Source organism: Habropoda laboriosa, unplaced genomic scaffold (genome assembly GCF_001263275.1).
Source record: "Habropoda laboriosa isolate 0110345459 unplaced genomic scaffold, ASM126327v1 scaffold561, whole genome shotgun sequence".
NCBI lineage: Eukaryota > Metazoa > Arthropoda > Insecta > Hymenoptera > Apidae > Habropoda > Habropoda laboriosa.
This window is the reverse complement of record NW_017100686.1, coordinates 222269-235603: the sequence shown is the minus strand read 5'-3', so window position 1 is coordinate 235603 and position 13335 is coordinate 222269. Positions and strand designations below refer to the sequence as shown.

The following is a 13335-nucleotide window of genomic DNA, read 5'->3' as shown; positions in this document are numbered from 1 at the left end:
CCCTTTTAGTGCGACAATGGGAACGAAGGTTTTTCTGTGATATCTTTTGGAGGGGGGAAGGAGAAAGGTGACCCTGAGGTTTGATAATTATTGCGATCAGACTTTGTATTGTTTGGGTGACTAGCTCTGTCTTAGTCGTGATTTGCAAAATGGTTAAGGTGATGAAGGATTTTTTGAGATTCCTTCGAAAGAAGGTAGTCGGTGTACTAAATCTCCAAAGGAAAGTCCGAATTTCTAAGACGTGGTTAAAAGACTGAGGGCTGAGGTCGTCTCCTCTGCCAAATATCTGAGAAATCTAGCCGAAGGGGGTAGGTTTCTGAGCGTATCTTCAAGAGCGCACTTTGGTAGCTTTCGATATAGTCTCTTAATTCATAAAACCGTGTATTTTCCAAATATCCGCAGATTAATAATAATTCTCATGGATTCTGAATTTTTAAAAAAATCTTTCGAAAATTTCAGAAAAAAGGTATGAAGCTTGCGTTGAAAGTTAATCGCGGGGGTACAATTTTAAGCTGAACTCTCAGATAAGCCAACAGTAAGTCACAGAACAATAATTTTTATGGACTCTGAATTTAAAAAAGTGTTCTTCTTTCGAAAATTAAAGAGAAAAAAAATATGAAGTTTTCGTTGAAAGTGAAACGCGAGGGTAGAATTTTAAGCTGGACTTTGAGATAAGCCTGATTTTCGTGACTACTCGAAAGAGGAGTGGAATAGTGGATAAGGGGTGGTTACCATAAAGCGCATAGCACAAGTCATCCATGGCGCGACTCTTTGTTCGAGTAACAATATAAGGGTGAATCGCGGTCGGGAATTGTTTGTGCCTCGTAACTGAAGGGGAGGGGGATGATTCCACCATTTATTACAGCGACATTCCAACCTGATAATGCTAGGAATACGATTGCTAACGGAATGCCGGTTCGTTCCTTCTCGTTGGATCAAGGAAGACGCTTGTAAGTGACGAGAGGAAGGGAGAGAGGACTGTATTTCGTTTCGGCATAATATTCACCCCTTATTATTTCATATTAGTTTCACAAATGTAACGTCCCTCTCGTAATATCCGCGATTCTTATAAAGTCAACCGAACGAAATATTGGGCATTGCCTGTGATATATACGGGGTGGTTTTTCGCCAAACATGTTACAGACCGATATCTACGAGTCTGTTAATTATTTGTTTCTTTTGAATTTCATTGTGTCGAGAAACCTTTGAGAGTACGTGAAGAAACAAAATTTGGTCCCATTCGAGGCGTGGAAAATGTGGGGTAAATTTTTATATATTTACTATAGTCCATGGTAAACTGAGTAATTGTTGCTTGAAACATTTTTCATTTGCTCCACTTGTAACACTTTTATTTTTTTTTTATTTGAGGAAGAAGTGGAAAGGATATCTACGAATCTATTAATGATTCTTTTCTTTCAAAGCCCTTTAAGAGTACGTGAAGAAACAAAATTTAGTCCCACTCGAAGCCTGGAAAATGTGTTGTAAATTTTCATGTATTCACCATAGTCCTTACTGAACTACGTAACTTTCGCTTAAAACGTTTTTTTAAACTTCTAATTTCTTCTCTATTTCGTAACATATTTAGTTTTTAAAAATTTCACAAAGAATCTGAAAGTTACGTTTACATCCCTCCCAAAAATTGAAACGTTTCATCGAATAATTATCAATAAAAAAAATTCCCAAACCTCTACCTATTTTTACAAGCCTCAGGGTGACGTACCCTCTCGCCAAAAATCTCTTCGCGACGTTTCCAAATTGAGTCTCGATCGTTTCGATCGTCGTCCAGGATTAGCCAATCGGTAACAGATGTAATCTCGGGGCTGCGCGTAGTTAGTATTTTTTTTTTCCTCCCCCCACGGCAAACCACGTTAGCCCGCCTTGCAATATTTTCGTTTCATTGACAAACGCTCGTTTGATAACAACACTCGATCGCGTGAAATTTTTTTTTTTTTTTTTTCCCCGGTTCGGTCGAATCGCTTAGCCCACAGGATGATTTGTCTCCCGTTCTCGTTACTGTCGTCGGCCGCGTTTACATCGATTTATTACGCCAAGCTTTCGAGCCCTTTCCACGCGCGGATACCGAACGCCAAACGGTTAAGTGTGGGTGGCGAGACACCGCAGAAACCGAGTTTTGCGGTGCTAAAATCAATTCCGTGTTTGCCTGTCAATTTATCGCTAATGGCCGACCAGGTAACAGCTGATGATAACGCGATGCTCCCTGGCAGTTTACCTCGAATGTCGATTTTAGTGTTCAAGCATTCAGATGGCCGCCACTTCGCAACAAGCACGTATGCATATTTCGCAACTTTCTATCGATCCTTCTATGGCTCTGTCCGTGTTGACGGTGTTCTAATCGTCAAGAACAACAAACACTTATTATCGCGATAACGATAACCGAGAGAGAGCCCTGCGGAGCTAGCGTTTAATTGATCGCGATGGAAAATTACTTCTTGTCGATTTTATAGGTCTGATTAATTCGATCTCTTCGGTTGCCTTCTTCGTAGTTACAAATGTTCTTGTTTTTATCTGTCGTATAATTGATCAGCTTGTTTTATCTGTTATCTTGTCGTTATTATTGTTTATTTATTTTCCGGCTTCACAGTTTAGAAAAAGGACTCGAGTTACAGATTTTCTACTCTCGCTCATTCTCATACTGTCTATATCTTGTTTTTAAGGGTGCATGGCACCCCGGGAGTTTTACTAATAGGTAGAAGTTTAGGAATTTTTCAATGGGTGACTAGTGAATGAAAAGTTTCAATTTTTTTAAGAGAACACGAATGTAACTTTCACCTATCTTCTCTAATTTTTCAAAAATAGAAATGTTACGAGATAGAGAAAAAATTAAAAGTTTTAAGAAACGTTTTTAGCCCAAGTTACTTGGTTTAGCTAAGGAGTACACAGTAAATACATAAAACTTTTGCAAAATGGAGAGTAAATTTTACCATTGAAAAGAATTCTCACATTTTACCTATTTTTGGAACTCTTAGGGTGAAGTACCCTCTTAAAAAGTTCATCACTTTACCTTCTCAAACGCGAGTACACTGTCAAATTTCTACCACCTTTCGAACATTCATACCGAGAAGATTTATAACAAAAGTCCCCACCGAAGGATATATTTCAATATCGGCCAATTTTGACAAAATGCACGAGCGATGGGAATTTGAATAATTGCAGCCGGATATCTCGATGGTGTGTCATTTGAATCTATTAACGCGTCGAATAATCTCGCAAAGGCAAAAATACAAAATTTATACAATCCAATTTCCTACAATCTCGTTTATACTCATTTTTATATTTCCCATTTAAAACAACACCAAAAAAAAAAAAAAAAAAAAAGAAACCATCATAAATTCCCTCCATTCTAAACGACGTTCACACGAAAGGGTACAGATATCGACAGTTAAACATCCAAATAGACGTCCAGCTGTTTTAAACATTGAACAGAGTACGACCAACGTTGATAAAGATCGATATCATAAATTAAAAGGAAGGAGAAGAAAAAATAAGAAAGAAAGCAAGCCTCCGTTTGTTGGACTTTAGAATCGTATAATCGTAAGATATAGTGGGCACGTCCCCTTTTTGGAAAGCGATAGATGTCGGCCGTGCCACAATAGCTCCTATGATTTACGCAGATATAAATACCGATCGTTCTTCTTTCCTTCTCTCCTCTTTTTTCCTCTCCTCTCTGGACCGCGGGAAGACTTTGGCTACTCTTCGATGGATCACAAAGAAACGGGGAATCCGTAGGCCGCACGAAGATGCAATATCACCCCGTTATGACGGTCCCGTATTTTAGTAAGGTGCGTAGGGTGAGATTCCCATTGGCTGCCCCATTGCCATGGTGTGTATCGTAACGCGGTACCGCTCAGCACGGTACACACATCAATCACCGGCATTTTAATATCGGGTACCGTACAATACCGCCGACACCGATATTCCCTGGTACTCTCTACCAACCCTTCCCCTCTCCACACCCCCTTTTCGCCCCTCTTCCGGCTTGAAAACCGGTTTTTATGGCGAAATTCTTCTAACTCGTTCTCTGACCTCCACCCCCTACGCCTTATTTTTTTTCCCGCTCTCTCTCTCTCGCTCTTTACGTTCGATGCTCTTCATCTTCCATCGACGTCGAACACTGTTTCTTTACACTCGTTTGCGTTCTAGCTAAGCGCACGTTGTTGTTATATTGGAGTTTTCGTTTAATCGTTTTTGTGACCTGGCGTATGCGTCCTGCTATTATAGGGAGCGTGATGAGAACGAGTAGAGGGTTAAAGCGACCACTGATGACAGTTACTTGTGAATTGATATTCAGAATTTCTGTAACGCGAGTCAGGCTCAAGGTAACGAAAATTTATTTTAATTTTAACTTTGATTTTCATTTATAAGACGAAGCATTACCAAATGTAATTCTTCTCCCATCTGATGTGATACTGAAGCAGTAAGTAGCTGACGCTTAGAACAACGAGGAGAAAAAGAATCGAAGTCGAGGGATTAGAAAAGTTTGGTAAAAATCGAGCTGCAGCTGTCGTCGATTAAGCTGCAAATTTTTTAAACATACCGCAACGGAGGAGCGAATTCCGAGTTGACATGGAACGGCCACGAGCGAGGCTCGAGCTCCTTATCTCCCTCGAATTGCTGTTTTCGCGCTCGGATTACGTGTACTTTGACGCCTGACTGATTTTACGCCCTCGCTATGTCGCTTCCACCGACTATAACCAACGGGGATCTTCAAACCCGATTTTCACAAAAACCAAGCTCGGATGACAAAATTTTATTCCACATTTTTTACTTACTTTTGCACAAGGAATCACATCCAAGTTTGTGAGATAAGACCAAACCTAATATACGAGCTGAGTAAATTTTAATCAGGTGTATGAGATTTTTCTCACATTTTTTGGTCAATTATTGGTCAATTTTCGTTCATCTCAGTGTTGAAATGGAATAGTTTAAAATTAAAAAATACACGCTATAATTAACCCTTTCGCGGCTAGCGCCGGTTATATCCGGCATCCACTAAATGCTTCACACTGGCTAGCGCCGGTTATATCCGGCACCCACTAAGCGCGGCGCCTCGACAACTCAAAGTCGAGATTTATTACTGGATTTATTTTAAAATACAGAACAAGGCCTCGACAACATTCCCTTTATACAATACATCCTCAAGTCCTCTGCTGTTCCAACGAAATCCTCTAAGATTTTACACGGACACACTGGGAGCTCGAGAAACGCGAGACACTCATGGTGTGCACTAATGGCACGACGACCCGTCCGTTAGTGGCGTACCGATGCCTAGTTCCGCCGTCACGAAAGGGTTAACAGGCACATTATTATTCAATTTTATTTTTTTGGCACGACGACCCGTCCGTTAGTGGCGTACCGATGCCTAGTTCCGCCGTCGCGAAAGGGTTAACAGGCACATTATTATTCAATTTTATTTTTCTCAAACGAAATTTCATTCAATTATCTCCAATACTGCATTCACTCGACACTTTTCTCCTTCTATCGGAGATCTTTTTCAGAATTTTTTAAAGAGGTTTCGAAAAAAAAAGAAATTATTGTTCCAAGACAAAGTTTGCCTGTGAAAGCGTCCAGTCGTTGGTCCGGTTTGCTTGTTTATGTATCTCTGAGTGATGCAGAACATTCGAATGCATCACCACAATTACGGAAATCGCCAGCGAAATGTGCATTGATTAGGTTGCCGTTGGACAGAACGCTGCGGTTGGTCCTTTGTACTTCAGTACGCGCGATACGCGTTGCATCTGCTCATGATGCGTAATTAGCGGCCCTAATCGCGAATTTAGGATCGAGGTCGACGAAGTTTTCCAATGGTCATTCAATTACGTACTCTACGTACATACACGTTCGAATTTGTTCGTACCACTGTGTGTAACTGTTGTCGCAGTTTCTTTAACGAAATTTCCAAAACGAGCATTCGGTATTTTCGATTATCGACAGGTTCCTTTTTGTTACAGAATGTTAAAAGAACATTGTAAATGAGAATAAAAATGAAGCACTGAAATTTATTACAGTTGTCTGTACGTAGTTATGTTTGCTGTAACTCTTTCGTTTCTGTCGATTTTCATATTTACGTATTAACCCTTTCATACTATATTGCTGGAGGCTTTTGGTGAACCTTAGTTTGACCCTTCGCGGTTCTATGTCGAGTCGACATAAGAATTTTTGCCTTCACATACCGTATAATGATAAATTATAGTAAACCACTTTTTCATGCGTTAATATTATACCGAAACTTAGTATTTTATAATTAATGTTACGCTGAAATACCAAAATAAAGGGAAACTACACGGTACTGCCCGAGAGTGACCAAACGAGTGCGGACTATTTGGACCGCAAGGGGTTAATACTTAATTTTATCCTTTACACACTTCCACTTTAATTTAATAAACCGAATTTTGACGCGATACGGCCAAACAGCGAAATTTGCAGCCGTGTTTAAAAATTTACCGTCTGCCACACGCGTTACGTGTTGAAATCCGCCGCAGCGAAAGGGTTAATATCGTTGAATTCGTCTCAACAAAAGCACCACCGTATTATGGACAGAAATCTAGCGCTCCATTTAAAAAGGTAAACTTGACTCGAAAGCTTCTGTTCCTTCTAATATTTCCCAGTTGAAAAAGCACTCCTTTATTCCTTTTAAATGCCAAATCCGTAGACAAAACTACTACTTTACGATATCAATTATAATTAAAAATTGCAAAGAAGTATTTGCTTCAGAAATTCTTCTAAAACGAACTGCATTTCACGCGTAAATTATAATTGTTGAAGCAAAATGATTTATGAGCACTGCATGAAAAAATCGACCGTCATAACAAGGATTTACTTATTATTTTTTACAAGATTATCGAAGTATAAAGAAATGAAAGTAAACATGACGGTAAGAGCAAATTTTAATTATGATATGCATTTTTTTGCAAAAGAACAATTAAAATTAAAGTCATAATATAAAAATTAATATGTGTTTGTTTAATTTTATGCAATAAATTGAAGAAAAAAAAAAAATGTTGGCGTCTAGAACAGATTTCTTCAAAATAGGCTTGGCAGCCAACGTGTTGAAGTGATTGTACTTTTATTACGAGAGTCTCTTTTCTCTGGAGAAATTTTTGGTACTTCGATTGCAGTATGCACTGCTTGTTTCTGGATTAGTATTGTTTTTTGGTCATTTCTATGGTAAATTTTTGAAATTCGATTTTTTGAAACCGCCTTGGGTGGTATACCCCCTTAAGGCGATCACGTTACGCGGTTCGCTATCTCAGAATAGAAATTTCTTTTAACAATTATCGTAGCATGGGGCGAAAGACACGCAGGAAACATTTATTTTTATATAGAATACCATCTGCAAGTGTGCCGAGGGTTTGAATAGAACTAAAGAAAGTTTTACTTAATTTTCTCGGTGATTTGTTCCAATAAAAGAGTGTAGGTATAACGTTGGATAGAAATAGTAGCTAAATGTAAAGCTAAACTTTGCAATGCAGAAGCTAAGAAATAGGAAAAATAAGACGAATTTGATAATGTCGAATTTAAATCTCAGTCCTTTCTGTCGATAATAAAATTAAATTATTCTTCGTAAATGGAGGAGAATTGGAAAGAAGAATTTGTTTTAACAATTTAACGTCACTCTTGTTTTAAGTATTACGCCATAATTCTTCAGTGTTAAAAAATTACTAATGTAACGTTAAATAAGCAGATGAAAAGTAATTGCAACGCAACAAGTACAAACTCGAAGAAATTAGTTCATTCGTAATTTTATGCAAAAATATTGACAAACATCAATTGATGTACATTAGCAATGCAAAATCTTGTATCTATGACACCGTAAATTTTCTTCATTGAGATGTCGTAGGCTGAGTACCAAGGTCGGAACGTAATTGGTTTGATATGAACTTCCAAGTATGTCCAATGTTCCAATCTGTGTTAAGAAACGCGAATATAGTGTTCAATTTTCTATCTTAAAATCAATTTACTTTATCTTACCAACTATTGTACTTGAAGTTCAAACTCACGCATCCCACGGAGTCCATCGACGGTTGAATAGAATTATTTTCTATTCTCTTATGAACTAAATAATTTTCTAAACCTATTTTATCTTACGGACCAAATAATTTTCCAACTTATTTTACATTCTGTCTTTCAACTGTGTGTACAATTAGTACCCGCAGTCCACTCTGTACTCGTGAGAATCAGAGTGGCCACGGGTACGCGTAGTTCTCAGCTTGGTATCCCTTTCCAAAATTGAGAATTTTCTTTTCGGAAAAAGATACCAATTACCAGGTCCCACCGCGAGGAGGTGACTACGCACGGGACCCGACAAAAACAGGGGCCCTACTGGCAACTCTCTATCTTCAGAGATACGCGTTTCTCATTTGTAGCAAAGGAAATAGGACGTTTTATCAAAAATTCGCGATACGAGTGTCTTATATTTCATTTTCAATCGCAACGCTAATTATTTTCTCATTCTCGGTGCAGTGTTTAACAGAATTTAAAGACTGAAAATTTCATGCATTACTAAAGAAATAATCGCGGTAAATTCACGATCACTCTAAAGAACCAACGAGCCTAAGCGATGTACTCGTACTACGAATATCGCGCGCTATTCGTGGACGAGTACGTCATGCAAAAGCTCGAAGGAAATGAGCGATAGAGAATTGATATTCGCGAGAACGTTATTTGTTCCATGTTTGGTATCGACGATAGTAAAAATGCAGAAGGGATTTTATTAATTAGCTACAAATGAGTCGCGTATCTCTGTAAGAGAGCGCGCACATGGTACTCGGTACAATTTTCTATCTTAGAGCTACTTATTTTATTTAACGAACTAGTTCAAGGTAAAACGCACGCATTTCTATCGCCTTATGCTAATTTTATATCTTACGAACCACTTAAAGTTAAGGCTATCGCTTGGTTTTATTATTTTTCGATATTTGAAGGTTATCAGTATATGTGTATAATGAATGAATCATTATTATATCTTTATTGTTTATATTTTATTTGCATATGTAAAATCGCAGTAATGAAGTTCTGTAAGAAAAGTGTATTATAAAATGGAATAGGAGAATAACTCTGTAGGGTGTTTTTATTATTTGTCGATATTCAGACAAAGAGTATAGAGAAATTCACGGTGATCGAGCTATAATAAGTAAACGTACATTTATAAAATCATAGCAATGGGATTTCTACTTAAACCTGTAAATAATGGAACTCATAATTAAACTCCTGGCAAAATTCCTTTTCAAACAGGAGACAATTGAGCTCATATATAAACTTGAAATATTCATCCAACCATTTAATTAATCATCGAAAAAACATACAATTCACAAACCATACAGCTGGACATTGTAAAATAAATGTTATTTCTACCTAGAACCATTTTGGTATTCTCGATACCTTTTATCTTATCAGTATTGGCAAAAATAGGCTTTGAGAATTGATCTTTATGATCAAGAACGCCCAGGTAATTTGTTTTTATTTTATTTAGTAAGGAAAGCTGCGAATTTATATCATTTATCAGAAATTTTGATGGAACACTCGTCAGAAATTTCGAGGGAAGTATGAAACGAAAGAAAAACTAAAGTTGATGAGAAACTGAAAGAAAGGCTGAAAGAAAGGCTGAAAGAAAGGCTGAAAGATTGAAATTCCTATTATCAAACGCGATGTGATAATTGTATTATTCCTGTGAGAATTAATAAATTGTCATATTTGCTGCAAGAAAGAATATTAATTTGTTTGAAAATATAAACAATTCGTACGACTCACCATTCGTAGACCTCATACCTGGCCACTGTTACATCCTCTCAGATCCATCAAGCTTTTGGAATTCCCTCAGTGACCCATTTCAGTCCTCCCAGCCTTCAATTTTCGCCCACAATTGACCATTGCAATTTGGATTATGGAAGCTCCTCTCAGACCCATGAAACTTTTCGAGTTCTCACAGTGGACCCTTGAATTCCCCTCAACCTTGAATTGTCATCCCACCAGTGGCCACAATCACAGATTTTCAGAGACCCAAAGCCAATGACCAAGACCCACCAGACTTAGAAAGCTGTGGAAGTGTCGCGCGAAATTGTGTACAGATCGCGATTTCTTTCAAGTGTAATTTAGTTCGTTGAATTTTATTTAGTACCCGAAACCGCGAATTTTTATCATCCTCCATATGTTTGTGTAGTTGATTTTAGTTGGGACATTTAAGACAAATTTAAGGGAGGTATCAAATAAACGTGCGGAGAAAAAGATAAGCAAAAACCGAAATAGGGATGAAGCTATGATATCAAACGCGACGCGACGTAATAAATTCTCGTATCGATCGAAAACAATGGGTAGGCATTCGTTACGAAAATTGATTTTAAATTGAATTAACGCGGTATACTAATTGGGATACTCTAATAATGGGTGGGCGTTTGCACCGAATAGTGCAATCCTTCCAGTTCTTCTTCGAACTCTTGGTGGTTCAGCAACAAACATGCATGCACACACATATATAACCAATCACCAAACCCCAAAAAAATTCACTCACAATTCGCAGATTTGGCAGCTGGGCTCTGCAAAGTAGATTTTGGCTGCATTGCCTCCTTCCTTCCTTCCTTCCTCTCAGATCGTCATCCTTCCACTCAGATCGTTGCAATTCCTCGGCGTTGATTTTCCAAGACTCACAGACTCACAAATTGTGAGTCACTGTGGAATGGACGACGCGAAAAGTATCTCGAAACGCGATTTATTTAGAGAGGGAGAAACCGCGAATTTATATTACTTTAGATTTTACTATCGAACGAAACTTTCGTAGAACGCGAGTGAAAAATTGCAAAAACGCGAATTGGGAGGAAATATGAGATAAACGCGGAAAAATATGCAATAATAAGTCGAACTAGGGATGAAGCTATTATTTCAATACGCGATTCACTGACTCTAATATTTTGAAAAATTGAAAACTTCTCGTAAAAATCGATTATTAATTGCGAAACACTAGTGAGACGGTTTAATTAGGGGCAGCACAATATATAACACAACTAACTACCCATATCACCAGAAAAAAAACCCATTTTTGTCACTCACAATTCGAAGATTAGGCAGCTGGGCTCTGCAATGTCGATTTCGTTGCATCCTTCCTTCCTTCCTTCCTCTCAGATGGTCATCCTTCCTCCAAGCGTTGATTTCCCAAGACTCACAGACTCACACTTTGTGAGTCACTGTGGAATGGGCGACGCGAAAAGTGCTTCGAAACGCGATTCATTTAGAGGGGGAGAAATCGCGAATTTATATTACTTTAGACTCTACTATCGAACAAAACTTTCATAGAACGCGAGTGAAAAATTGAAAGAAAGTATCAAATAAACGCGAGTAAATTGAAAGAAAAGCAAAAACGCGAATTGGGAGGAAATAGTTAAACGCGGAAAAATATTCAATAATAAGCGAACTAAGGATGAAGCTATTATTTCAATACGCGTTGCACTGACTCTAATATTTATCAAAATTGAAAATTGATTTATCACGGTAAACTACTTGGACGGTTTAATTAGGGGCATAGTGCAACGAGTACAGTGCACTCGTTGCAAATCAGCTCACAATATACAATTCAATAATGTAACTAACTACTTAACATGCAAAATTCATGCAACTCCTGCGAAGAATTAGATTAGTAAATCACAATTCATGAAACAAATTCAAAATTCATTTTTCAATAGCATAGAAAATATCATAAATACTGAAAGAAAATGAAATTATAGATTGCTGGAAGAAAAGTACATATTAAATTTAGAAATAACCTGTAACGAAAATTTATTTCATTAATGGACAGCTGAAACGCCGAAATATTTTCATTAGGCAACCTCTCAAATTCATTTCGATATCCTATTCGACAAGTACGAAGAACAACAATAACAAACTGAAATCTCGATTTCCCTAAACCCTCAAAACAATCTCGAAATACGTTCGATAATAATTTTCTCGCGTGTATTAACGACCCGAAGGATTATTTAAATTTATTTTAAAGAAAAAGTAGCAGTAGTTCAGTAGTAAATAGTGGACTATTAGACTTTGAACAGTCTAAGTTTAAGTTTCAATAATTAGAGAAGTGATTTGATTGAAATTGAAGAAAAAGAAAAATTCAAAGCAGAGTATTCAAAGTCTAATAGTAAGTTTGAGAAAGAAATTTTGAGAGAAGGTAGTTGAGTGTGTATAGGGTGGACATAGGCTGCTAGCCAGTAGCCCTCGACCACCCTACTCACCTCTCAGTACCCTCAGATCAAAATTACGCGAAGTGTCTAGGGCCCAGTATAAAGGGTAAATGATTTCGCGGGAGCTCGCGGGTCTATTTATACCTGTGGTACCCCTTCCCCAAAATCATTAGCAAAGTCGTTAATAATTCGGGCGGGAATCGACTATTTTTCGCGGGAATCGACTACTTTTCGCGGGAGATCGATCACTTTTCGCGGGAAATCGATAATTTCTCGCGGGAATCGGTCACTTTTCGCGGGAAATCCTTCGTTTTTCGCGGGAATCAATTATTTTTCGCAGAAAATCGCCGATTCTTTCGTAATTCTATTTTGCATTCTATTGTAATGTTATAATAACGTATAATTTATTAATTCTCACAATTTTTTGGTATAAATTTATACTTCTAACAATTTGTTACAAAATTACATATAACAATTTATGCGTTTTTACAAGTTTCTTTAATGGAAACGCACGTTTTAACGTTCTCGTTACTTACTCGTGGTTAAATTAATTTCGTAAGGATTAAAAATCAGGTTGACCTGTGGTCATAGATTAAAAATAGCCATTTATGCGTTTTTACAAGTTTCTTCAATGGAAACATAGGTTTCAGCGTTCTCGTTACTTACTCGTGGTTAAATTAATTTCGTAAGGATTAAAAATCAGGTTGACCAGTGGTCGTAGATTAAAAATAGCCATAGTACAGATAAAATTATCGTTTTAAATAATTCTTTTTATACGAATCAAAAATGTGTTCAACGTTTGTTTGCTATAATACCGTGAAATAAATTATATCACACATTTTCTCTATTTACACTAAATTTAAAGTTCATAACGATTAAAAATCAGGTTGACCTGTGGTCATATATCAAGAATAATCACAGTAAAACTGATATTATTATGTTGTAACAACCATCAACGAAGACGGCGACAAAAATTCCATTCCACGAGAGGAAGTGAGGAATGACTCTCTATCCTCGTCGTCAATCAAATAATCGCGAAGCGATAGAAGCTTCTAGAAGAAACTAGCTTGCGATCCGCGGGAGACCCGCGGATTTACGCGGGAGACCCGCGGATTTACGCGGGAGTCTCGCGGTTTCGCGCGGGAAAACACTT

At 37.6% G+C, this 13335-nt stretch overlaps 1 protein-coding gene across 1 annotated transcript in view; it reads left to right on the top strand.

Moving 5' to 3' along the window:
• Positions 1–6886: 6886 nt before the first annotated feature.
• LOC108576866 (unconventional myosin-XVIIIa) overlaps positions 6887–13335 on the top strand; it is a 42049-nt gene continuing 35600 nt past the window's right edge. The window contains exon 1 of the mRNA XM_017939929.1: positions 6887–6892. Within this exon, the coding sequence (XP_017795418.1) occupies positions 6887–6892 (6 nt within the window). The remainder of the gene's footprint in view (positions 6893–13335) is intronic.